This window comes from Parambassis ranga, chromosome 1, assembly GCF_900634625.1.
Source record: "Parambassis ranga chromosome 1, fParRan2.1, whole genome shotgun sequence".
NCBI classification, from domain to species: domain Eukaryota; kingdom Metazoa; phylum Chordata; class Actinopteri; family Ambassidae; genus Parambassis; species Parambassis ranga.
Window position 1 is genome coordinate 10,808,200 of NC_041022.1, and position 26,505 is coordinate 10,834,704.

General features: G+C 41.6%; 1 protein-coding gene across 11 annotated transcripts; it reads right to left on the reverse strand.

Annotated features, from left to right (window-relative positions):
• Positions 1–359: 359 nt before the first annotated feature.
• On the reverse strand, positions 360–26,505 carry rbm47 (RNA binding motif protein 47). 11 transcript variants are annotated; one of them, XM_028412208.1, is made up of 10 exons: positions 26,489–26,505; positions 26,119–26,188; positions 24,552–24,690; positions 14,605–14,767; positions 6,372–7,230; positions 5,956–6,286; positions 5,570–5,593; positions 4,934–5,143; positions 2,896–3,089; positions 360–2,721 (listed from the first exon to the last, which is right to left on the reverse strand). In XM_028412208.1, exons 5-10 carry the CDS (start codon positions 7,197–7,199, stop codon positions 2,470–2,472), a joined length of 1,839 nt encoding a protein of 612 aa, XP_028268009.1. In that variant the 5' UTR covers positions 7,200–7,230; positions 14,605–14,767; positions 24,552–24,690; positions 26,119–26,188; positions 26,489–26,505; the 3' UTR covers positions 360–2,469. The 11 variants fall into 11 exon arrangements, with proteins under 11 accessions (XP_028268009.1, XP_028267935.1, XP_028268246.1 ...); XM_028412134.1 differs by lacking the exon at positions 26,489–26,505 and having other exon boundaries at positions 26,119–26,298; XM_028412445.1 differs by lacking the exons at positions 26,119–26,188; positions 26,489–26,505 and adding an exon at positions 25,201–25,416 and having other exon boundaries at positions 4,934–5,140.

Consider the following 26,505-nt stretch of genomic DNA (forward strand, 5'->3'; position numbering starts at 1 on the left):
ACAAAGGTATAGCAAAGAGCACATCTTGGCAATAAGGCACACACTAGGAGGAGTTAAAATGGTAACACCTATGTTAAACTAGGCATATGCACTGTAGCTCCACATGACAGACGACACAGAAGGAGTCCATCCTGCTGCTGCTGCTGTGTGAGTGAAATGCAGGTAATAATAAAGAGATTAAAGCAGGTGTGGAAACGCCACCAGTTCAAAGAGCCAATGGGTCATCACACAATTCAGCAATTTACATTTGCTGGAGCTAAAAGGTCTTTGTGTTCCCAACCATGGCAACAAATCCAGTAATGTTATCCATAACATGAAAAAACAAAACACAATAACTTTGAATGTTTAAAAATCTAATGGACACTTTGGCAAGAAAAAAAAAACACTTTTTTTTTCTACTTTTGTTACTCTGACTGACTTTTATCCCTAAACAAAGTGTAAATAAAGAAAAGAAATATGTTTCATAATATATTATACCTTTTCTTCTCACTTAATACACAACACACGTAATGCATATATTAAATATATCCTGACTCATTGTCATCTTACAGAAAAATAATAACAGAAGTTAACAGCAGTTAAATCCAGTTTCATAGGAAAGAGAAGTAAATTGCAAGCAAAGGAGTGGGCTTATACAAATGTGGACTACTTAAACTCATGGACTAATAACTTATCTTAAAATCCAGGACATCCCAAAAAATATGTCTAACTACTTTGTGTGTTATCAAAACATAAGAAGAATAAAAAAATGTGGCTTACAAAATGAAAGCCGACATAAACACGTTTGGCATCTTGCTGCTGTGGAGTGTGACTTCATGAACAGCAGCTGCTTGGAGTGTTGTACACACATTGCATGGCTACTTGCATATTTCAGTGTGAGGTATTGCTCCAGTTATCCCCCGAGTCCAATATCACTTAATTTAAAAGTGCCCACTTAAGTGTTCAGGAGGGTTTTAGTTTGAATAAAAAAAATGTGTCTCACATACAAACACTAAAAAATAGCCATAAACTAGTCCAGTTCATGCTGAATTCAAGCTCAGCATATTAATATCTCTTCATCTGACACAGGCAATAATCTCTTGCCTTTTTATAAATAAGTGCACCTTGGGCCAGCACAGTTTGGTGGACAGGAAGTAAATAAGGAGATGGAGTGTTGCTGCAGGAGCATTCTGACTACAGGATGGAGGTAGCCTTGTCACATCTGGCTCCACAGGAGAGTGGGTGAGACCTGCTCGTCTCACCACAAATCAGCTTGATGGGAAATATGAACTTGTATTGCAATGCACTGATGGATGTCCTCTTAGCGGCAACCACACAGCCTTAGCTTTGTTGGAGAAAGGCACAATGGAAAGCATCGGATACAGTAGCAGATGTAAGGCACTGGAGACAGGCACAGAGAGTCTTTCTAAAGTCATCAGACTGGAGTGTATGTGGCATTTTTGTCTTTTTTCTTTTTTGTCTTTTTTTGGTTTGCATTGCCAAACGCAGGAGCTGTTCAAGTGCTCCAGTCCATATAGAAACACGCCTCTCATTTCTGTCCTTGTTTGTTCACCTTACAATTCAAAAAACAACAATAAAAACATATATAAATGAGAAAAATACAACTATCAACTATTCAGTCTTAGTCCCCTGTCAGCACAATTTCTTAGGATGGGAGACTTCTCACTGCATGTGACGTCTGCCTGTCTTTCTTAATTATTTGTTCCCCTAAGAAAAAATCTTTCAGAACAACATTATTAATCTTAACACATACCAAAAAAAGGTTACAATGGGACAGAAAAACTAAATTACAAACACGCCTAAAATACCTAGAACCTTCATTTAAAATGGCCAAAATACATAAAAATGAAATAAACCAACAAGTACCAAACAGGCAAGCGTACACATTCAACCAGCGTGGATGGACAACATCACCTACAGCATGTATTATAGGCTAAAAAATACTATTAATGAAAAAAATACAACTAAATACATACATTAGTATGTCCAGACAGCCGTCTTCAGTGGTATATTCAGTTATCAATAGTTCCTGTTGTACATTCGGTCAATTACACTTAAACTCTTTTTACACTTCAGACACCTTTTCTGCCACCCCTGCAAAATAAAGAGCATAAGACCTTAAAATATGCATCTTTTCTTTATACATACTCGAACGTACCTTCAGTGTATACATTGCCATAGCAACAAGATGTTTGAGAGGGTCAAACAGCATGGGAGAGAGGAAATGAATGGTGTTACTATGAGTTATTGTTGAGTGTTCTATGTTAATGCTGTTATTAAGGACGTCATGAAGTTGCATTTCATCCAGCTAAGGCTGATAGGGATGGGAATGTGAGATGGCAGGCTGTCTGAACTCTCATTGGTTGCTACAAAGTCTTTTAGAGCTCAAGTTCAGGAGGAGATGTTTCTATACCACAGGACAGTGTTGAGATGTCACTCAGTCACAGGCAGGATCGCTGAGCCTCTGACTCAGTATGTCTGGTAGACATCATGGATGGGTAGCTGGAAGGCTGTAGCAGGGAAGGCCTGTGGTACGGCATAGCCGGCATAGCCTCCGTAGGCTGCAGCTGCTACGGCAGCGTTTTTCTGCAGAGCAGCCAGAGCTGCTGTGTTGGCAGCGTAGTTTGTAATGGGGACATAGCCAGCTCCGTACAGGCCTCCAGCAGTTGGGATGCGCTGGACATTATGGGCCATGGCATAGACGGGAGTGATGGGACGACCCTGGAAGAAATAAGGCACATCTCAATGACTACATATTATACACACATTACAATAATGGAGTCTCATCTCTAAGTCGCCTTGAGACGTTCAAGATCCAAGAGTAGAAAAAGGTAAAGATGTTAAACTGCTGCTTAATTATGTTTTAAAGTGAGACAAGTAAAAAAAATCACACACCTGGAAGGGTGGAGGGGTAGAGACTGAAGGTAGAACGGTGGCAGCAGCAGCAGTAGCAGTGGTGTGTTCAGGGTGTTGCATGGCCAGAGGGTTGATAAGATGCTCCACTGTGTGCACCTTCCCCTCCTCGACCAGCTTGGCTGCAGGACCGGCGCTGAACACTGGGTACTGTGCACCCAGAGTCGGCAAAGCCACTGTACACAGAGAGACACGCATATAAAAGCTTGGATAACAGACTGGATGAAGGCACGGTGAACATGCTAACACTACACAAGATGCAAATACATGCTTCAACACACACGGACATACATTGATCAGGAAGTAATTTTATAAGATGAAATATGACACAGACAAAGATAATAGCAAGAAAGAATGAGGGATGCAATTTAGTCAAGAAGGGAAAAGTAAGTTACACAAACTGGCGTTGGGGTGTGATTCGGATTATGATGGTGCTCAACTGTGGATTAACCCCAGTGCCCCCACACTCACTCAAACACACGCGTGCAAGCACAACATCAGTCATTGTTTCAGATGGACAAAGGTCTTTTCAATCTGGTGTTGATCCTGTGAGTCCACACAGACTGGAACTGAGACCAGATTGAGGTCAACTCGATGCACAAGGAACATTACAGAAGACCACTTTTTAAAACCACAGCTCATGACAAAAAAACAGGTTAAATTTAATGTTGACAAAGACAGTTTTAGTAGCTTTAGTAGCAAAGTTAAAGACTAAAGAATAATGCCAGGGTTTTTATTACCTTCACCTCTTTCTTATATTGTGTAATAGGTTCTTTTTGTTGTGTCTTTAAGTACATGGGATTTCTTTTATATGTTCATATCTTATTACTCTCAGGAAAGCTGGTAGAAAGAAGGAAATTGAATCTTTCACTAGGAAAACAACTTTGATGTGATTCTTTGCAACACTGGTATTATCCTTTAAGTGATCATGGGAGTGAGAGCGGGCACAATAATCTTTAGTTTCATCATTTAAGTATGCATTTCAGCTAAACTGTGCCAATACTAACAGTGAAGCAAGAAGTATTGTTGTGTGTGTTGTATTTGTTTTGCAAATACAATCAACACAATACAATCAACTATTTTATCAAAGTTAGAGTTGAGATGCATTTTTAAGATGTGATCATGACAGGACAGAAGCATTCAGACCGATTACAGTGCTGTATGTAAAACACAGCTGCTTGATTACTTTTAACAAAGCTGCTGCACTGAGATTAGCATTTTTGTCACAAGACATCTAAATTAGCCAATCAAACACCTTCTATGTAGATTAAGTGACCAGGGAACACAGAGTTGGTTTTATAGTCTGTTGCCTTGTAGTTGTTGGAATAAATAAAGTAATTCTATTCTATTCTCTTCTATTCTATTGCTAATTTTTCCACATAGCATTTTTTACCAGATGTATTTTTAAGTGAACAGTCATATCCAATCAAAAGGAAGAGAAGCTTGTTCTGGCTGTCTCTCCCAAGCTGTAAAATTACAGCAACACGAAAATCAATATTTTGGGATCAGATCAGCTGAATCTGGTTGTTGCTGGTGAGTCATATGTTTTTATAGAAACAAAATCTAAAAATCAAAATCAAAAGTATGGTGAGAATGGTGCATGTTTGGAATGAAACACTCCACAGGACCCTTTTCTACCACAGGAAAATACTATGTGGACACACCCGCTACCTTACTGGCATCTCTATGTGGAATTTATCTAATTTAAAATTAGCACTGTTTTCAGTCTGAGCACCCAGAAAGACAAATTACTGATGTGAAAGAAGAATGAAAGAATGAGGAAAAATATAAACTATAGCAGTTGCTTTCTGGTCATCTTTGAAAGGACGGATATGTTTTGAACATGTATTTTTGACAGTAAAGAGAGATACAAAGTCCTTACATGACCATCCAGCAACAACTATGAACTTGATTATGAAGGATTCTCAAATCACACACAGGAGAGAAAGTAGGCGGGAAGGGGGCGGGAAGGTTTAGTACAGGCTTTTGAGATGGGCAAGGATATCTCTATCTCACTGACTTGTGCCAGGTTTGATGGCAACTGGGTTGACGGAGGCAGCAAGCTCCAGACTGGGCATCAGCTCATAGGGCTTTTCGGGCTGCTTGGTCTTGCCCTCATGGTAGCGGCTGTAGATGCCACGACCGGCAGAGTAACCCCCGAGGTACGACCCCCGTGGTCCAGGGGTACGGTTACCTGAAGCACCACGACCACGACCTCGCACAGTACCTGCTTGAAATACAATTAATGTGATGACAGGGGTTGTGGTTTAGGAGCCTGGGCAGAGTTTTATGATGGGTTTTAACACACAAGATAAGTAGATCATGTAGCTCTAATTTCAGGAAATAGTCTGCTCATGTTCCTGGAAGTTTCGCTGCCGTATTTGCTCAAGAATTTTGGGATTTTTTTTTCTTAGGTCAAGTTTGGTCTCATTCCAGAGCACTATTCTGACTGTTGCAGATGCAGTTATGCAAGTTGACATCTCTGTGAACAAGTATTTTAAGGTGTCTGCAGCTTCAAGAGTTCTATAATAACCCAGCATGAAATAGGAGTTGACAGCACAGCAGGAAAAGGATGGTGTTAGAATAGTTTGTCACATGGCAGGAAAGCTCATTGTTCATTGAAGAAATGAGTAAGAGTAAGGATGTGAGAGATTACCATTGCTCTGTATCATTGAGGATCCTTTGGAGAGAAAACCAAAAAACAATGATTGTTGAAAGTTAAATAGATTTTCCTGCTAACACCCAAGACCATATTCAATCAATCATTAAAGGTGATGGGATTAGCATTCATTGGTCCATCAGCTTGTTTTGTCTTTGTTTTTTAACAACAACAAGTCTCTGATTTTAAGACACAAACCCTCATCAAAACTTTAGTTAATTCCTGTCAACAAAGATTTAATCATTAATGTCTAAGTCTTGGTGGACGTTTAAAAATCATAGCATCCATGACTGTCATTGCTCTTACAGTAACATCAGAAACAGCTGGCTTCACAACTGACTCATCACAACTGATACAAAAAAAGCAGAAAAGTTCATTCTAACCTTTAACAAAGTAATCCCTGTTGGGGCCAATGAGAGTGTTGTAGGGATAGCCATAGTAAGCCAGCGTGTAGGGGTCACACTGGTAGACGTAGTTCTGCTGAGCTGCCTCCGGAGTGGCAGGAACTCCCCCTTTGGAGGCCTTCTGCCGTGAGTACTGCTCTTTATCAACTGGCTTGGCAAGTGTCACCTCGATGCAGGATCCTTCCACCTCTGTGCCGTTGAGGTGGTCCATTGCCAACACAGCATCATCCCGGGAAGTAAAGTGGACAAAAGCGTAGTCACGAATTTTCTTCACACGTTCTACACATCCGGGGTTCCACTGACTAAAGACCTGGTGGACAAAGGAAGAAAACACTTAGCTAAAGGTGACTGAACTGTCAGAATCTGAACCCTGTAAACTGAAAAGTCATTCCCACCTGTCTAATTGTCTCCTCGCTCGTCTCCATCATTAGATTTCTGACATAGAGAATCTTTACTGTCTCCATCACGTCTTCATCTACGTCGATCTCTGGCTCAGCCCAGTCCACTGCAATCTGGTGGCCCCACAGTTGAATACGTCCAGGCATCAACTTCCTGCGAGCCATGGCAGCTGCACGGTGAGACTCATACTCTACAAAGGCAAAGCCACGATTCTTCATCTTGTCTGCGGCGCTGGCATAAACTATCACGTCTAAAACGCCTTCTGTCACCTTGGAGACCTCCTCCAGGATCTCCTCACGCTTCTTGGTCTTGGGAATGCCACCAATGAAAAGACGGCAGTTGTCCACAGAAGAGCAGACGCCCAGCAGCCGCCCAGGCCGCACCTCATAGTTATTGAGCTCCCGCACGGCCCTCTTGGCCTCATGTTTCTCTGTGTACATCACAAAAGCATACCCTCTGTTCTTCCCATCAAAGTCCATCATCAGGCGCATCTCATAGATGCGTCCTACAGACTCAAAAACAGGGACCAACTCATCCTCATACACATCCCTGGGGATCTTGCCAACAAAGATTTCACACCCTCGAGGTGGAGAAGGACCACTCCAACCAGGTGGGGGGCCATATTTTCGCTGCCCATTTTCTTGGACCATACCGTAGCCAGTGCGCTCCATTAGGGCCACCAGTGCTGCCTCATTGGGAGCTCCTGCAACACCTTCAGGGATGCTGATCTGTCCATGGAGGGAGTGGTGAGAGGTGGCAGAGGGTTTGGAGGGGACAGTGTTATTGCTCATGGTCGAAGAGGAAGCAGGGTCTTCAGCTGTCATTCTGACAAAACCATCCAATCAGATTTGGAGCCTAAAAAGGGATAAAGACAGACAGGATTGTTAAATTGCATTTAGGTGTGCCAATCACTTCTGCTAAAACTAAGAAAAACAAATACAATTAGGTAGGAAACAAGATAATGATCATTAGGCCCAGGATGTGTAACCAACAGAAGATATGGCTGCTTGATGGGGTAAAGCAAAATGATTAACAGTTTGCACTCAAGATTGCCTATCTAGCAAACCAAACCAAGACACATTATGTGACCTGGACACAACAGTGGAAATACAGCATCTATAAATCCTCGGGGCGCTGTCCCCTATCAGTGGTTTTACAAGCTTGTTTTGTTGAGTCCCTCAGATCCCATGCTGACCTGTGACCCCTATCAGAGAGGATGAAGGGCTGTAAACCCTGAAAACACCAGCTCAAGGTTCACCGGGTATGACTAGGTCACATGCTCAGAGAGCGTGTGTCAGAAAAAAAAGTTGGGAGTTAAGCTATATGAGGAATTCTGTGTAAAATATAACCCCATGCTGTGATGAAAAGCTGCACAAACACAGACCCACACCACAAGACAGCATTGGACTTTCAGTCTCCTTATCAATATGAATGTAATACAGTGTGTGGACCAGCTTTTAATGTGTGTATGTGTATGTGTGTGTCCTCTCATTAAGGGTGCAGCCCTAAAAGAGGAACAGAGAACAATCAGAAATCGGCTTCCCAAGCGTAAACCTCTTACTCTGTTATTTTCCAACACAGGCAGCATTCAGAACGTAAAAATCCACAGCTCTTTAAATCCTCAAATCTCCAACGCTGCATGTGTTCAATCAAAGCAGACCACAACACTTCTTTCGCTCTGACTAAAATGTCATGCAACCAAATTAAAACAAATTGTCATTCAGTGAGACAGACAGGCAGCGTGCGTCCCTGTGTGGTGCTCGTGTTTTTTGTGCGTCATAAGATTGCTCAGACCTTGACAGAGATAGGCGAGGCAGCCAACAAAGGTAAAACACTACAAAGCCAAGCAACCATGGTAACATGCACACTCATTTGACCTGACCCAATATCCCACTCTCCTACACACACAAACACACACCTGTTCACCTGTTAGTTTGCCCAAGGCTGGAGGGCTTAGATTTACCACAAGCTAGCTCACACAGGGATGAAAAATACTGTTGTAGTAGTTTTAAATTATAAAAACAAAAAATAACAAATGTTAGGTAAATAGATTTAATTTATTGTTTTTAAACACAATGTAAAAAACAGAAGAGGCCTTTTTCCTCCTCTATTTTTAGTCAGGATTTGGTCAGCATGACATTAGTATCCACTATAACAAATTAGTGCCAAACCATATACCACAAGGTTGTCGAGCAAGCAAGCTACATTTTAACATCTTGCTATTTTTATGTGTCTGTGCTCGAGGCTCCCTCCCTCTCCTGCTTCTATCGTGTGAAGTGCTAACATGACTCCATCTCTTATCAGCCTTATCTCGCTGGACTGATGACAAAGGGAGGACAATATTCACTCTGGGAGTTCTGCAAGGTGATAAAACAAAGCTCTGTAACACTGTGAGGTTGACATTGTGTGTAGCATACCGAAGGCATTTTTTTTTTGTTTTTGGAGATCCTTAGTGTGTCTGTCTGTGTGCACGAGTGTGTGTATGCAGGGGTCAAAACTTCATTCTCAGTGTGGGGTTGCCTTTTGCTTCCTGCTTTTGGCCACTTGGAGATATTCCTAACTTCCTCAGTGCTGACTGTGTCAGAAGTGAAGCGAAACTCAGATGGTCTGTTATAATCTCTCTTCCTTTGCTTACCGTGAAAACTATTCACACAATTCAACAAACTGTGTTCAGTCACAATAAAGATTCTGTTCAGTATGCATGCAGCCTTTCTCTGAAATGTCAATGACAATAGTATCTACTAAAAAAAGATAACCAGAGGTAATTGAACAGATACAACACAACATAAAAAAGCCAAGTAGGAAAATGTGTCTGCAGATTTGCAGCTCTAACTTTTTATATATATATATATTGGTGCAATCACGTGTGTGAGTGAAACAGAGAAAGTAAGTAACCTGAGGCTGAACAGGTAGATAATTAACCACGGTGAACACAAATCACAGTTTTTATTCACAGAGAGCATAAAGATTTACAGACGAGGTCTCGCCAAGTAAACAAAGCAATTTTAGAAAGTTACAAGCACTTAGGTGCAAGTCTTCTGTTCTGATTTTCTAACTTTGTCAGGTTAAACATAATCCATGCTGACGCTCAGACACAGAGTTCATCTGGTCAAAGATCATGAACTCAGAGCAGCAGAGCAGGATGGAAGGCGAGTGAAGGAAGTTAAAAAGCAAAGATTTGATTGGGTAAGTGTTTTCAGTGGAGATTGTCCATTACATTGTGTTTATGATTGACAGAAGCACCTGATGATGAGACAAAACAGCCTTTACAGGCTTCGTTTTGATCACATCATAAACACAGATCTACAGCTGCCAGAAAAAAACATTTTCCCCTTAAGTAAATGAGCCGTGGCAGTATCTGTGCAGTGTAGTTCCTCACAGCTATAAAGAGGAAGAATATTTGACTTGTTATGTCACAGACGTAATGTTAAATCAACAGAGTTTTTACGAATTTAATGAAGATTATGGAGCAAAGAGTGAGTTCAACAGCCAAGGAACAATGCCTCCCTCAGTGTGCTGTGTGTCATGAGTGACAGTGATGCAGTGCACTGAAGAAAACAGGCTGGAGGAAGCTGCCATCTTAGCTGTATGCACACACACGGACACATGGAGGCAAATGATTCACAGTAACCCCTAACAACAGGGACATAAGGCAGCAGAATGTTATCAAGGAAACACCTACACTTAAACAAGTCCTGCTGTTTTTACACACACAAACACACACACAGATAACAGCAGATGGAATAAGAAATGACTTTTGCAAATACCATCTAAGCCATGTTTCATATCTGAGACAGATTCGTGGAGAGAAAACAAGCTTGACACAGTCTTCAGTTAAAGAAGACTGTCCTTCAAAGACAGTAAATAAAAGCAGCTTGACATTGAGAGAAGTGAGACTGTAGACACAGTAGAAAGTTTGATCACAGCAGAAGGATGGTGGTGGAAAAGAGAAGAGGAAGCAGAAGCAGAAGCAGAGAGTGGAGGATAGCTACCCTGTTGCTTCACAGCGCTCCACTGCTTGGCCGCCTGCTCAGGGAGTGTTAGTCCACCTCCATGAGAGACAGGTACAGCAGGGCACTAAGCACAGAGTCCAGCCTCCTCTACACACACACACACACATAAATACACACATACACACAGTGAGAGTCAAAGCTGAGAGGATAAGAGCTGCTGAGGGCGGAGCTAATACAGGTACTAGTGTAAGGAGAGTGTTTATGTGTAGATCCTAGTTTTACTGTTACCAGAAGATGTACACAATTGTTTTTTGTGGACAGTAACTAACTACGCTGTTTTGTCATTGTGCTTTAGATGGGCATTTCCACTGCAAACAATGGAATACTCATTAATTATTATCCTGCATTACATATGCACCCTTTTCACCCTGAAGTGTAAAAAGATTTTCCCTATTGTATCTCCTTCAATTAAAGAAAAAAGCTTAGGTTACAGGGGGTTACTTCAGATATACCATACATTAACAATGTCAGATATAGTTGCAATATGTAGAGAAGGTAAAGAACGCAAAGCAGGTGACGTTAGAAGACAGAGAAGCATGATGGGAAATGTATTTTTAATGGGGTTTGTTTTAAGAGTTTTCTGCTTAGAGTTGCAGAAATAGGTAAAAAGGCAGAAACTATTCCTACTGGGAGTTACCAGTAATTTACGTCATGTCAGCACAGGACTGTAACTGTGTGTAAGTGTGTGTGTATTCTGCATCCGTGTGTGTGTTTTTTTGTATGTAACAACGGTGAATGTGTTCCTAGCACGGCTTAACTTAAGCAAACAATACACACCTTCCTGGGCAGTCAAGAGAGCAGATCCGAGACAGAGAGAAAAAAAACAGCCAAAGGAGGCTTATGTATTTTGAGAGTTTCTGTCTAAAAAAACTCCTCTAAGTGCCCTGAAGAGAGGGAGTCAGGAATGGTGAGAGAGAGAGATGAAAGTCACAGTGTGTGGTCAGTTTCAGCTGCTATTGAAATCAGCCTGCCCCTTAACGACTAGCTTAACATGTGAGAGGAAAGTCTATTTAGCATAAAGAGTGATGGATACTCAAATAAGAATACGCAGAGAGCTGCAGAGAGAAATGGCATTTCAACTGAATACATGTGTGTATGCAAAGGCTAGAAGAAGGATCAGTAAACCTGCGTCTTCATTTTAAAGTAGCCAGCTGTCCTAATCCTTTTTCTGTTCTATACCAAGAATTAGTCTAGTCTTTGAGGATTCCACTATGTGTTGTTTTGCTATAACAACTTAAAAATCCATGGTGTTATTAGCAAATTTTGCAAATTTTAATAAGGCAAGCAGCAAGTCATTGCATAAAGTCCACACGACTTCAGATAATGGTTACAAATGGCTGTGAAGGGGAGGGATTCCGGCCCCATTTCACAGAGAGAATTTTTGCCAAGTGAATTGGTATAGCTGGCCAGGAGGTCAGTCTAAAACAAAGATTAACTGTCAGCCATTAGTGGGAGCCAGTTTAGGTGTTCTAGTGACCGCACAACACCATCAGCTCATCATCAGGTCAACAGTTAACCATTAAAGTCTACAGCATGACCGGCGAGATGGACGAAAAACACTGGTCGTCCTCTCAATCATTCAACATTCACCAAGTCATTGTTTGCATGCATGTTTCAGTTATTATCCAACTTTCACTCACAGCCCAATCTATAACTGTAGAACTAAAACTACAATTCTATTACAAAAAGGGCGGAATAACTTCCAAATCATTTGCAAATGGATTTAGTGAAAAAAAATGTCAGTATCATAAACATGCATTGACAATGTAACCATTAAGTTTAGGGTGGAACACAATTACTTAGAACTAAGTGTGTGTATTCAAGTGGAGTGATAGGGGTTCTTAGACTTTGTTGGATATCTCTGATAAGCTGGTTCCTGATTAAGGTCAGGGTCTCTCTGTCTGATTAAGGTCAGGGTCTCTCTGTCTCTCTCTCTCTCACACACACAGGGTGTGGAGTGGGGAACATACCCACTCAGCAGTAAAACAGCACTGGTAATCAGTATCTTGACTGGAAAGGCCGTTTGACTGATTATTACACATCCATCTATATAAGTAAATGAGTAGCATGTCACAAGACCTGTTTATTTCTGCAGTGATATGACCTGTAGGAGTACACCGCACTGTGTGTTCCTGGAAGCCTCTCGGTCAGACAGGAAAGTTTAAAAGAAACAGCTTCCTGGTGTGATTTTTTTAACATCTACAGCTGTTTCACATTTGGTCAGTTACTTATTGTTAATCTGGTGTTAATCCTTGAAAATGTTGAACAGCAAAATGGATTTTAGTAATAATGAAACCAAATACTAGAAAACATGTGGAGTACATGAGCAATGTCAGCTCCAGTGGATGACCAAAAATGAATGTAAGCATAGACTTGGTGAAAGAGAAGTGAGCTCTGTGGCTGACCCCTGAGGACACATGATGTCCTCACATCGAGGTTCAAACAGCTCAAATGTCAGCATGCTGACAGGAGGAAGCAAGGTGGCGCATGAAGGAAGATTGTTATAATTTGACACCATATATTACAAAATCAGAGTTATTTTTTGTCCTCTATAGCCTTATTCTCTTCATTTTTCTCCTCCTATTTTCCTCCTCCCATCTCTGTACCTGTCACCATCATTCCTCTGGTTCACCCAAGCTCAAAGACGTGCAGCAGGGAGGGGGTGGAAGGATGGAGAAGTAGAAGCACGAAGGGGTGGGGGAAGAAATTAAGAAATAGCGAGAGAGTGACAAGGAAAAGACCAAATGGAGAGGAGTGAGACAAAATAAAGTGAGAGGAGGGGGACTGAATTTTTTAAGGCCTCCCTCAGTGCTAGAAAGCCCTTCAAAGTGAAACTGGCCTGAAGAATTTCAGGTCAGACAGAGTGCGTAAGTGACCGCCTCCAGCCCACACTAACTTCACCACAGAGGGATGATTCCAGTTCATTTACCCCGAGAGCTCCCCTCAGCCCTCTCCACTGCCTGCAGGACCTCTACATTTGTCTCAAACGTCAATCAAAACTCCACAATTCTAGTCAAACACAAGCCTGCACGAAAAAATCCCTTTCAACAAGAGCACCAGTTTGAACAGTAACATCTGAAATAGAAGGGCTTTGAATTGTTTTACTCTACAGACAGTGTAGAAAGGTCAGCAATGCCACACGTCCCCTCATTACTAATCAGAAGAGCTGCTTTAGCCTTATAGTGGTAGCCGCAAGGGGCTTTGCTTCCTTAGACAAACACATTCCTCAGGCTAATCAGCTAGCCTGCTCAAGGCAATAGCTGACATTGTTTTAAAGAATTACATCTGACATTGTCACACTCGTGATAAATGCTCTAGTGGTTCTCCTTGAGAGTGAGTGACTATAACAGCTCATTTGATACACTAAACAAAAAAAACACACTCAAATGTGCACATATTTTTTTTAGTGTACATGCTTAGAAATGAGTTACCTTCACACACACAGGCCCACCCTGTTGACAAACACACCTGAGCGAGACTGTGGCACACTGACAGTACGATTAATTTATGTCAGATTCAGTATGTCTGGTTTTAACATTCACTTGAAAATGATTAACCAAATCCCACAAACACAATACATATCAATACATTTTCCTATTAAAACTAACTGAATGAATGAACAACAGATCTCTCTCTCTCTCTCTCTCTCTCTCTCCCTCCCTCTCTCCCTCCCTCCCTCTCTCTCTCTCTCTCTCTCTCTCTCTCTCTTATGCATAAAACAAACAGCCTACCTCACTAGGGTAAAAGTCCACAGATTATATGACGAAGAACCCGGAAGGCTAGGTAACGTCAGCTTCTTTGTGTAGTCGCAACAGCATTTTTTAAATCCCCCACCCAACATATACACAGTGCCAAGCCACTCCACTGGTTCCACTGGTTTCAATGTAAAAAGACCTTGATCTCCATTCCAATCACTGATTGGTTTGAGAGCCTTGTTGTCTTTTTCCAATCAGTGGCGAAACAGGCTAAACTGTAACTCATACTCATACAAGAGCAAGGTGGTGAACAGCCTCCATGACGAGTGAAAACAGGCCTGAAAAACTGTAAGGGGTGGGTATTACAACGGTTTGCAATGTCAAACTACAGTATGTGTCTCATGGACACAAGTTAAAAAATAAACAAGCAGTACAAAAAGAGAAGGGACACATTTTGAAGAGGGTTAAACTAGCTATGCTTTCACTATACAGACCTTCAGAAAGACAGAAATTCACTTTACCTGTATCCCCAACCAGGATATTGAAGAGGAGGTGGAGAAGAAGCAGTTTATGCTCCTGGGATTCACTTTGCTCATTCACACCTGTCTGAAATCTTCACTCTCTGTGCCCATTCACAGTCCTTTGGTGTTGACAGGCTGCAGCCGTCTCCTTGCCTGCCCGTGTCTGGGTGTTTGAGAGTGAAGGTAAGCAAAGGTGGCTTAGTGTTTACTCTATCTCAATGGCCAGAAAAGAGAGAGGTGGGGCTATCCAGTCCAGGTAACCCCCCCACCTTCCTTCTCCCTCCTTCAACTCACCAGATAAGCAATCAAACAAAAGGCAAGGTAAGGGATGAAAGGGCAGAGGGTGTGACAAATACAGATGACTGACAACAATCACGGAAAAGTCATGAGCTTATATTGGAGTAAGTTTTTTTTTTTTTTAATGCACACACACACACAGAATCAAATCTGAAAAAACTGACACTGAAGAAGAATGATGGACACCACAGGGATGTTTTTCTTTTCAGAACAATTCTTAAATGCCAACTTTTTTTTCAAAAGTAAATCTAAACTGTATATGCACTCCCCAAACTATCAAAACTAATAAATAACTGTTCATTTTTTGATGTTAAGGCTGCAGGAACACAATCACAGTAACAGACAGGCAAGCGCATGATTACAGCCCAGCCATTTAGGAAGCCAGGACTTTCAGGAAAAATCTGTATCCTGGAGCAAAGGACAGGGTTTACAGATAGGGAACAAGGACGACAACTTTAAATCATGTAACACACATACTATGGCTCTGTCATCGGGTAATATAGTATTTCTGAAAGAAGCCATGAGGAACATCACTACAAAACTGACCACTAACTGAAGAAGCCACCAAGGTTGCATGCTTGTAACTGAGTATAGACGCATTGCACAGCTAATGTACAACTTGCCTTGAATATGGAACTTAAGCAAAAGTCTTAGAATGTATATGATTAACAGCAGTCTATCAAACAGTTAAAATATTTAAGCATTAGCTTGGATGGTAGCAAGGTACAGCAGGGCAGAGGACCCACCCAGGAAGGATTGTGTGGCCCCACAGGAGAAATTGCGGAGTGCGGAAGTGGCACGAAGAAGCAGCTTCACCCCTGACCAAAGTACATTATCAGTAATCATTTACAATCTGTCACTTTAGCTGTGATTCACTCTGCATCCTTTAGACCCTGTTGGCTTTGGTCAAATGTTGACTTCTTAATACTTTTAGGCATGTTTTAACCAAAGAGCCTTAAGGGCAATACAGGCTGGTCAAACAGTGAGTATGGCACTGTAAATCAGAACAGATTACCTAAAGGCCTGTGGCATTTTAAGATAAAACTGTTGAACTGATTGCATGTGTTTTTTTTTTTGTGGGTTTAAAAATTCCAGTTTTTTCATTTTCTGACCAGGGGGAGCATTAATGGGCCTCTGACACCAAGATTCATTATGATTTGGTTTCAGAAGTATGAATTGAAAATCACTTTAGTTATGAAACGTTAGTAAACACATTAAAAATAAAGTGAATGCAGATAGATTAAAGCTGTCACATTCCAGTCATATGCCAGAAACACACAGAGGACCATATAGAATAGGATGTACACCACACTGACAATATGTGGAAGTGTACATAACCCTAAAGAACCAGCAGAACAGGGCAATACTCCAAACCATGTATGTGTGTGTACCACTGTAGAAGTGACACATTATCAAATGACTTTTTTAATAAAGGTCATGCAATCACTGATTCTCACCTTTTTGGCAACCCACACTCATAACACACACAGTGTACTATGCAGATAGCCAGTTCAAAGTTTACACACACACTCTCTATCCTGCAGCGTGTAAAAAGGTTGGAGTAATGGCTGTACAGAGCCATAAACCGGTTAAAAAGGCCGGGTGGAGACTACGTTTTAAACACTAAGATGACTTTATGACTGTATCACACAAACAGTCACACACTCACATAAACGCATTAAGACAATGTCTGATAGACAAATATCACATCTATTTTAACAGCCTTCAGACACATGTCACATTGAAAATAAATTGTAACTTACATGTTATGCAGTCAAATGATTACTGCAGTGTTTAATTCTGTGAAGGACCACGTTCATTCTACAAAAAAAAATTCTGGTAAACTTTTTAAAGCAAAAGAATTTGCATCAGAACTCTCTTAACCCTCGGTATAACTTTTTTATAAGGCCAAGTGGGTTTATCTTATCTGAGAAAAAAAAGATTTTTTGGAGGATGAGACAATGAATGAAACAGTGTAACAGGTCAAGGAGGAGAGGGTTACAATATTTGGATTCTGTATAAAAGCTAGACTCTTTAGCACTGTTCATTTAAAAAAAGAAAATCACACGTGCTGAGCTGTGTGAAAAACACCACAGGGCATGTGAAAGATGATGGAGTAGTCTCAGCAGAATGACGTGCCTGTTTCTCATGAAAATATTTCCAGCAGTAAGCACACTGTCAGCAGTGTCAAAAGGGTGGCATTAACCACTCAGGAATTATGGCCACATACACACACACAGACACATTTTGGGTGGGTCATCATACATAATGGAACAAACTAGCATAATTACAACATAAGGACTACTTTTAATACGTGGAGGAAAATCCTTATCAGTCGATGACGTCTGGAACCCATTGATGTGATCAAACACTGAGCTTCCTCCCTTGAAATGCTTTGCCAGTCCTTCTAAACATCTGCCTTCAGCTGCTGCTTGTTTGTGGGGTTTTCTGCCTTTTAGTCTTCAGTGAGTAAAAATGATGCTTTACTGGATTTAGATCAGACTTTGAACTGCCAGTAAAGACTGTTCCATTTCTTTGAGAGAAATTCTTGGGTAGCTGTCACTGTATGTTTTGGGTCATTGTCCATCTGAGGAAGTTGTGACCCATTTAGCTCTCTCTGCACTGGTATAGATTTATACACTCTAGAATTCATCCTGCTGCTTCTGTCAGCTCTCCGACTAAACACTAGTGACCAAGTTGACATACACGCCCAGGACTGGATCTGAGCGTGACCAGTGGTTTGCATCACTGTATTTACATTCATAAAACCACCTCTTGACTGTAGACTTCAAAAAAAGACACGTCTACCTCCGTATTAAAATTCCTGAATGGTCAAAGCCAAACTTCTGTCAAAGACCCTTGAATTAAACCAGAAGTCTTGACTTTGCCAAATACCAAACTTGTTAATGTGATTTAAATCAAATCTGACTTATATTACTTATGTGTTATGTGACAATTCAGGACATCAGAACACCATGTTGTACCACTATGTTCCTACAGTGAAATACAAAACTAACAAAAGTACAAAAAAATTACCACCAGACTTGGTCTGTGGCTTCACATTGAGGTGGCAGCCACATGTTAAATGGCATATACTAAAATGCATGTTAGTTCTTTCAGTCTGTCATTCAGAACTAAATGAAAATGAAAACTCTAAGCTGGCCCAGTTAATAAATTAAAAATATCTTCTTAGTTATTTGTACAGTTCATGTCTCCAAAAGTTGAAATGCATGGATCACAACAGTTTGGACTGACTTGGATCCTTAGCTGACCCTCCCACCACAACTCTTTGGAGATGTGGTGGGAGGCGGGAGGTGCACTTGCATGCAGAATTGTAGATAAGAGTCTGTGTGGAGAGATAGAAGGATTAAACCTGTCCAACACAGTGAAAAAAATGCTGTTCTGCTTAGAACTCCTCAGATGGTTGGACTAAACTCAAGCTCAAGAGGAGAACTGTCTGTTCTGTTGTAACACTTCCTCATTCTAAGGGTCACCTCACATCCCACAACTATTGTCAACCAATCCTAGTTTCCCACTTATGATTAACGAAATGACTCAGCACGAAAAGAGAGCCTCTGTCCTTCCACACACACGTGCACATGCGTGCGTGCGCACGCACACACACACACACACACACACACACACACACACACACACACACACACAGGATCTAACATTAAACTCCCTACATTTTTCTTCCACTCTGTTGAAAGAAGCTTCCCCTTTTGCCTAGAAATTGGTCAGCTGACGCTCGAGTCATGTGGCTTGTCGCTAACCAGTGGCGAAGCAGCAGCAGTGTGTGTTTAGGTGCGCTGCAGTCACTGCCAAGGTCAAGGAGACAAGGAAGGAGAAAGAGAGACAGAGAGAGAGAGAGGTTGAGATGTGTGTGTGTGGAGGGAGAGATATGAGAAAAAGATTTGAACGAGCTCAGCGACTTGAGTACACCACAGAAGGAGAAACAGAGAGTCATGACTGTTACAACTGTTAACCACACTGCAGTCACTTATTATCTGGCCAACAACCACCATAACGTCAATGTGGTAAACAACACTAACCATCATGTGACAGGTGGTGAGCAGCATGTGGACAAAACAAGGGATTCTGCCAAAATCAGACCTGAGCAGACCTGATGAGACAATGGTACTTCATTATAATATTTAACATACCAGCCTCACAGACACCATACAGTATCTCCAGCTGAGCAAACAAACAGGCCGACAGTGTAGGTTGTAAATAAATCCACAAATCAGTCACATTATGCAAATCACACTATTCAAGTGTCTATTCAAATTTAACTCCAATATAATTTAAATACTGTGTGGAGGAAGTGATGGCTGTAACAGGACCAACAGGGAATGGACACTTACTGTTTATGTTAAGGTGACCAATAAGACATTTTTGACATTTAGGTGTCATAGTTCTTCAGATGCATTGTTGCAACTGTCACAAATTGCAATGAGGGACCCAGTAGATCAGTGGAAAGTAGCTAGATAATCCTTTTTGTCCTGTAGTGCATAACTTAAATCACACACTTGGCTTCTCTCCAAAGCTGTCCTTTCTAATGCTTTACGAGTTAAGCCCTATATTCTACCCTGGCACCACACAGCCACCAAATATTTCTGCAACAACTTACAACAGTCCCAAATGAAAATGGTTGTTTCTGTCGTGTTCTGTTTTTTGTTTGTTAGCCTATAATTTTCCATTCCCATTGCACATGGACATCAGAGTGCTCGTGTTCGTCATCATCAGACATAGTTAAAGTATTGAGCTCATCCTACCATGATCCATATAATCTCATCTTGCTCAGAGGGAGCTTGCCTTACTAGCCCAAAAAAAACAAAACCTAGCCGGTCAGCTCTCCTGTTAATGTTGCTCGACATTAGTCCAACTTACCAAGAGCCTGATCATCATCATTGCATTTACTGTTTATGATTGTCTACGTGTCTGTCCATAGGTTAGAATTATAGACTTTAAAGAGGAACAGCTGATTGGATCTGTTCCCTCGCAGCATCTGACTGATCCTACAATTCCTCTTATAAAACAACATGGCTGCACAGCATGCGATATGCATAGACATGTGTCTATGTGCAATCATAAAGTAATTCTTGGCCATTAGTGTCACCTTAGCAAAACGTTTGTGGGTATGTATGTTATGTTTCTGTCATCCTTCATTTCCTGGAAGGACAAAGGCTTCCCAAGCACACCTACAAAACTGCACACACACACACACACACACACACACACACACACACACACACACACACACACACACACACACACACCAATGAGTAAAGTGAGAAGGGAAAGTAAAACAGGCAGATAAGAGCTGAATGAAAAGCTGGTGGAATGTAGGACTGGTCAGCTCCACCTAACGCCCCTTAATACAGATCCCTAAACACACAATAGCCAAACTGCTAAATAGTGTCACGCACACCTCAGCGAAACAGGGGCTTATAGATGAGGAAAAAGGAAATCAACCTGAGAAACTAAAGTGGTGTGTAATCAACCTGTTCACCTGCTGTGTACTGAAACTGACACAACACTCACAAGGTACTGAGGGGGAGCGAGAGATGGAAGATGTGTAAAGGACAAAAGAGGAAGGGAGATGAACCTGATATAAAAAATGTGTGTGTGTGTGTGTGTGGCTTCGGTGTGGCTACTTTGTGTCAGTTTTGTGAATGGGTTCACAATCAGACAAAACCCGTGGAACATTCCATTCTGGCACAGCGCGGGGGTCTGGGAGTGTGTGTGTATTTGTGTGGCACCTTAATTTTTGGGGACATAGTTCTGCTTACATAGATATCGTTCAACTCTTTTTTTCCCAGGCGAGTTCACATAGTGTAAATCTTAACATTTTAACATGAATACATGGTTTTTAATGGTTAATATCATTTCCTTAGAAGAAATATAAATGTGACTCTGTTTGAGTTTATGCAGTGTTTGTATATTCTTACCTACAGACATACACACATCCACTAACACATATTTTGCATTTTGCTTGCCTTGCCCTGACAGAATAAAATAACCCACTGCACACACACACACACACACACCTTGCCTCTTGGCCTGCTGTCCAGACAACAAGCCCATTGTGCGTAGCAACAGGTATGCAGAGACAAGTCTGTTTGAGGACAGGAGACAGGATGCTTAACAAGGAATGTGCATGTACAGTATGTGTGCAAATAAAAAAAGTTGAAAAGATACATTCACTTTTTTTACAATCCAATTTGAAAATATTATCATAAGCACATCTATTTGTATACCTCTGTACCTTGCAAGAGGTGGATTAGGAACCGAGCAGTGAAATGGAGCATGATAACAGCATTAGCACATGAGCAGTTTGGAGGACAGAGGAGGGAGGCAAGTAGGATAGGAGGAGAGGATGGAGGGTTCAGCAGTGTCACCACTCCGAGGGAGGGGGGTGGAGGGGTTACACGGGGGTTAGAGGTTGAACAGCGGAAGGCAGAGGACTGAGGAAAATGGGGAGAGGGGGAGGGGGTGTTGATCCAGCCTTCACAGTGAGTGGATGTCACCTGTTTACACAGTTCTGCAACGTCCTCAGAGGAAAAGACAAGTTGCACAATGTCTCATCTCGATGAAAAGAAAAAAAACACTGCAAGTGTGGTGTAATCTGCCTACGCAAATAATTATGGTTTAATTAATCTAGGTTTTGAAATATCTGAACAACTGTTTGCTAAAGAATAAAGTTTACTGTGTCTAATTACAAGTGGATCATGGACAGATCCAAACATGATGAATATCCTTAAAAAGTCATATCATCATCATATTAGAATAAAAATTACATTTGTTATATCAAAGCGATGTGATCTGTCGATATACTGAAAATATGTTCTTTTGTGCAAATAGATCTCCCAATATTGCTTAAATGTCCTTATTTCCGTCCATCTTGCTGATCATTTGTGTCCATTTGTGTTCACTTCTCTCCACTGGTCTTTTCACCTGTACTGCATGTGCTACCAGTTTTTCTTTCCCTTTTTTTTCACCAGTTTTAACTTCCCCTCATCTCGCTTCTGCTCAGTGTTTGGCCCGATCAGAGGGGAGCCAGAAAGAGAGAGAGAGAGAGGTGGGGGGCCGATAGAGGGGAAGAATGTGGCCATTGTGCTCCCCAGGTATGTGTGTGTTTGTGACAAACAGAAAGAAAAGGAGAGAGAGGAGAGCGAGGCTGATCAGATCTGGTTACAGGTGTTTCATAAACAACACAATAGTGCTAACAGGTTCCCTTCTCTCTCTCTTTGCTGCATTACTGTAGTCGCTTTACTCTGTAGCTTTAGATTTCTGCCTCCCTGTTGGTGGATTAGGCTTAGAGCTTTGTCACATACACACCACACAGACTCCCTGTGCTTCCCTATCATGAGCATGAGATGATCATGTGACAGTCATGTGACAAAACCATATGCTGTGTGTGTGTACAATTCATGCAGTTTAAGCTGTTTCTCTTCCGTATGCTTGTGGTTTGGTGAATAACAATTCCCCATTAGCCTCCCGCTTTTCAAACACAAAAGATTTTTTTTTCCTGTTTGATGAATCTGTCTGTTCTTTCTGAAACTAGAGAAGCCTCAAATACAACACCACTACGGGCACACTGATAAAAAAAATGTCTAGATGTAAATCCATGTCTTACATGATAGTCTGCTCCTGTTTGCAACTGTGGAATGTGATACGCGATAAGAATCATACTGAAAATGGTTCAACTCTTGAACTGACTTGCACAATCAAGTAGTGAAGCCACAGCTACTGGCTGACACTGAAACACACAGACAGATGTGAGGGCCACATTTGTACGACAACTATCATGCATTAAGCTATTGAACTGGTTTCTATTTTTGGTTTAGCTGCTGCATGATGCGGTATAAAGACAGCATGCGTCATCACTTCATCAGGTCTGACCTGCATTTCAACACACACACACACACCTTTCACACACCTCACCTGTATTTACAGTACTGACAAGGAAACGGTCGTCTAGCCAGATGGACGACGGGCACAGACACACACATACACAGAGTATTGTTTCCATCACAGAGGACAAAATGTGGCTTGCTGTATTTTCCAAGGACTTACCCTCACTATAACCACTACTACATAAATGGCTGAATCTCAACAAAGTTAAAATACTAATAATTCTGTATAGCACTATGTTGCACACCACATAGAACAAACCAAAACTGGTTTTCTGCTATAGCTATCAGCAGACGCTTGGTTGTTATCCTCTGTATGAACAGCATGCACCTCATGGTGTTTAAAGAGGAAGCTGAGAAGATAAAAAAACAGACTGCCTGTGGAAGAAAACGGATAACCAAGCCTTTAGTCAATTGCGAGAACTCTGTTGGAAAGACACAGTTGCTGTTGTTAGATTTGTATCAGTATTCTTGTTTTGTGTAAGGAAGTTGACTTGCTACATCTTTTTATAGTATTAAGCGAGGGTTAGCCACTCTTTAATAAGTAATCCTTGTGTTGAACTTTCTTGGTGCTTAGCTAAGGTTGCAAAGCTGTCAATCGACTATTTTTTATCATAAGCCCATTTCATCAGAAGTGTATCCGTACAACAGAAATTTGTGTAGCTAGTGTCAATTCTTTAAAATGTAAAGATTTTAGGAGGCTTATTATATATATATATATATATATATATATATATATATATATGTCCTCAATGAGGCATTATATGATGGCATTATAAACTACTTTATACCCTTAACATGCACGCACAAAATCATAGAGCAATATTTCCAAGTCCTTCATCTCAACAGGTGCCTCAACAGGAAACAGAAAGTGTAACTTTTCTCTCAAATTGCGGCACAACCAAACTACAAGTATAACCTGATATCAACTAAAACTTTTCGTGTTTAATAATAATGTTCATGCTCTGTTTCCTTTTGGATTTTGCATTTGTATTTTGTTTTTTAAAAACATTTTGAAAGTACATTTTACTATAAATATCATGCTCCTCAAGAGATTGATTAGATATCCTATTTAAGGAGAACAACCATCACAATGCAACTTGTCGTTTATTTTGTTATGTATAGAAACATAAATCATTTAAGTCATCACAAGTTTGGAAATATTACCAAAATTGTATGTCAAAATGAATGTAAGCAGATTTTGTTCTTGAAAAGGTCAACTGAATGTGAACTATTACACACATACTGGTGCACACATGTACAGCATTTACACACACACACACACACACACACACAACTGAATCTCGTTTGTACAACAACAGGACACCCAAGGCTAACTGGCGCCCGGCTCAACCAGTTTCTGAAACACACACACAAGATGACTAGACACTAATGTAGCATACACACACACACACACACACACACACACACACAAATAAACCACCACACAAATAAACATCCAGTCTGTGTCCCGTAACCTTGCAGTGAAGGTTACAGCAGTCAGCTGGGTCAGCGTGAACACTGGACCAGCTGAAGAAATGTCCTTCCAGATTCCCACTGTGTGTGTCTGTGTGTGTGTGTGTGTGTGTGTGTGTGTGTAGCCTCCAGGTGAGAAAACACACTAGGTCCCTCAACAAGCCTTTCAACATACCAGTTAAGAATAAAAAGTGAAACTGACAAAAAAAAGAAAAGGAAAAGAAAAAAGAGACTCGTGATGAGCTCCCAGCCAACCTGTAGGATGATGGGATGTGAAGTCACGGTGTCACTGGAGGTTCTGCACCATTCAAAGCAAAGATCCAGCTCGTCACTCTCTCATCTTCCCTTCCTTTTCCTCTCCTCCGCTGTCAGGTGCTCACTGGCCACTTGTTCACTGTCAAGGCAATGACAGGTTCCCCAAAGCACAATCAGAAGAGACCTCAGACACTTCTATCCAACATGCTGTATACACACACACACACTGTGGGAGAGGACAAGTCAGAGTTTCTGTTCTCCTTTTGGTGTTTTTTTGGATTCTGACTCAGATCCTCTCCGTTTGTCCTCTCCTCTGCTCCAGTCACGACAGTGCTTGTAGACGTAACAGCAGGAGACGGGGGAGAAGTAGGGGGAGCGCACAAGGTCTCGAAGTGGAGGAGAGAGCAGGAGGTGACGGAGTTGAAGGAAAGAGCTAGAGAGGGAGAGAGAGTAAAGCGGGAGGGAGGGCAGTGGTAATTAGTGAGCCTGTACCTGACTCACTGACATAAGCTCCACATTCCTCAGAACCGAGAAGGGGTAGAGAGACGAGGGAGGGAGAAAAAAAGAAAAAAAGTTCCGAGCACACACCAACACACTAATTACCCCAGGAAACACATCACAGATTCATCCTAATAAAAATCTTCCTTACAGCACATCATAGCTGACGAGGACCTCAAGTCAAGGATGCATGATGTAAAGTGAAGGTGCGGGTGCTGTTGCGGCTAGAGCTTCACCGTCCGACACCTGACCACTCCAAACTCTTTCTCTCACAAGTGTTCAGACTCCTCTTCAGTCAATCTCTCTTCTTGTTTGTGTCTCTTTCTCTTTCCCTCTTGATCTGTATATGGTGTACACACTGCCTGCCTGCTCCTAAAACTCACCAAACCAGAATCCGACTGCCCAAACCCCCAACACACCTCCTCCCTCCCTCCCTCCTCCCTCCTATCATTCCGGATGGGAAATGCTATCCTCCTGTGGCCCTCTCCAATGTGTGTGTGTATGCACAAACAGACAGACCTGAATCGTAGCAGCCAGAGCAACATTCCTCTAAAGGAGTTTCCTGCACACCTAGTCCAAAACCTCACACCACATGATCATTCACATCCACCGCTTGCTTATTACTGATGATCACACACATCACTAGCCTTCATTCATTCACAAATACACACATCCCTGAGGTCACGATGACATCCCATCTTTGCTTTAGTCTTCCCTGCCTTGACGTACGAGCTACAGATCCCTCTGTAATGACAACTTTCAGTAATAACCACTAACTCACGCAGTCTTGTGTTTAGCTGTCAGCATGAGGATGACATAGGCATGAAATATGATACTTGAACGTCAAATAATATAACTTCAAGAGGCTTTAAAGCTGAACTGAAACTAAAACACACACTGGGTAAAGCTGTGTTTCTAATGCTTCACTTTTCCACCCTACACACTTTTATTATTTCCTTTTCTTTTTGACAATATCCTACTTGTTTGATCATGCAGTGCAGTTTCAAGACCAGACCTCCTGTATTCACTTCTCATTCACCGATATGTGTGTGTGTGTGCGTGTGCTTACCTGAATTCCTTGAAGAGTTTTGTGTGGGCGGGACCAAGCACTTCCTTCTTCCTGATCTCAGGTGCGACGTCTTTGTGACAGCCAGTTGTCATGGGGACAAAGAGAGAGCGAGGAACGGGAGAGAGAGAGAGAGAGACAGAGAGAGCTGAAGTCAGTTACAGACAACTAGCAGAATGAGAACAGAAGTGAGGAAGTTGGCTTTCTGTTTAAAGTAACAACACACACTGGTATTAACACACATGCATACATTCAGATAAAGTCCACACACACACTCGCACACACACACACACACACACACACACACACACACCCGCACACACACACACACACACACACACACACACACACACAGGCACAGTGGGGAACTTACGTGTAGGAAACTGAGAT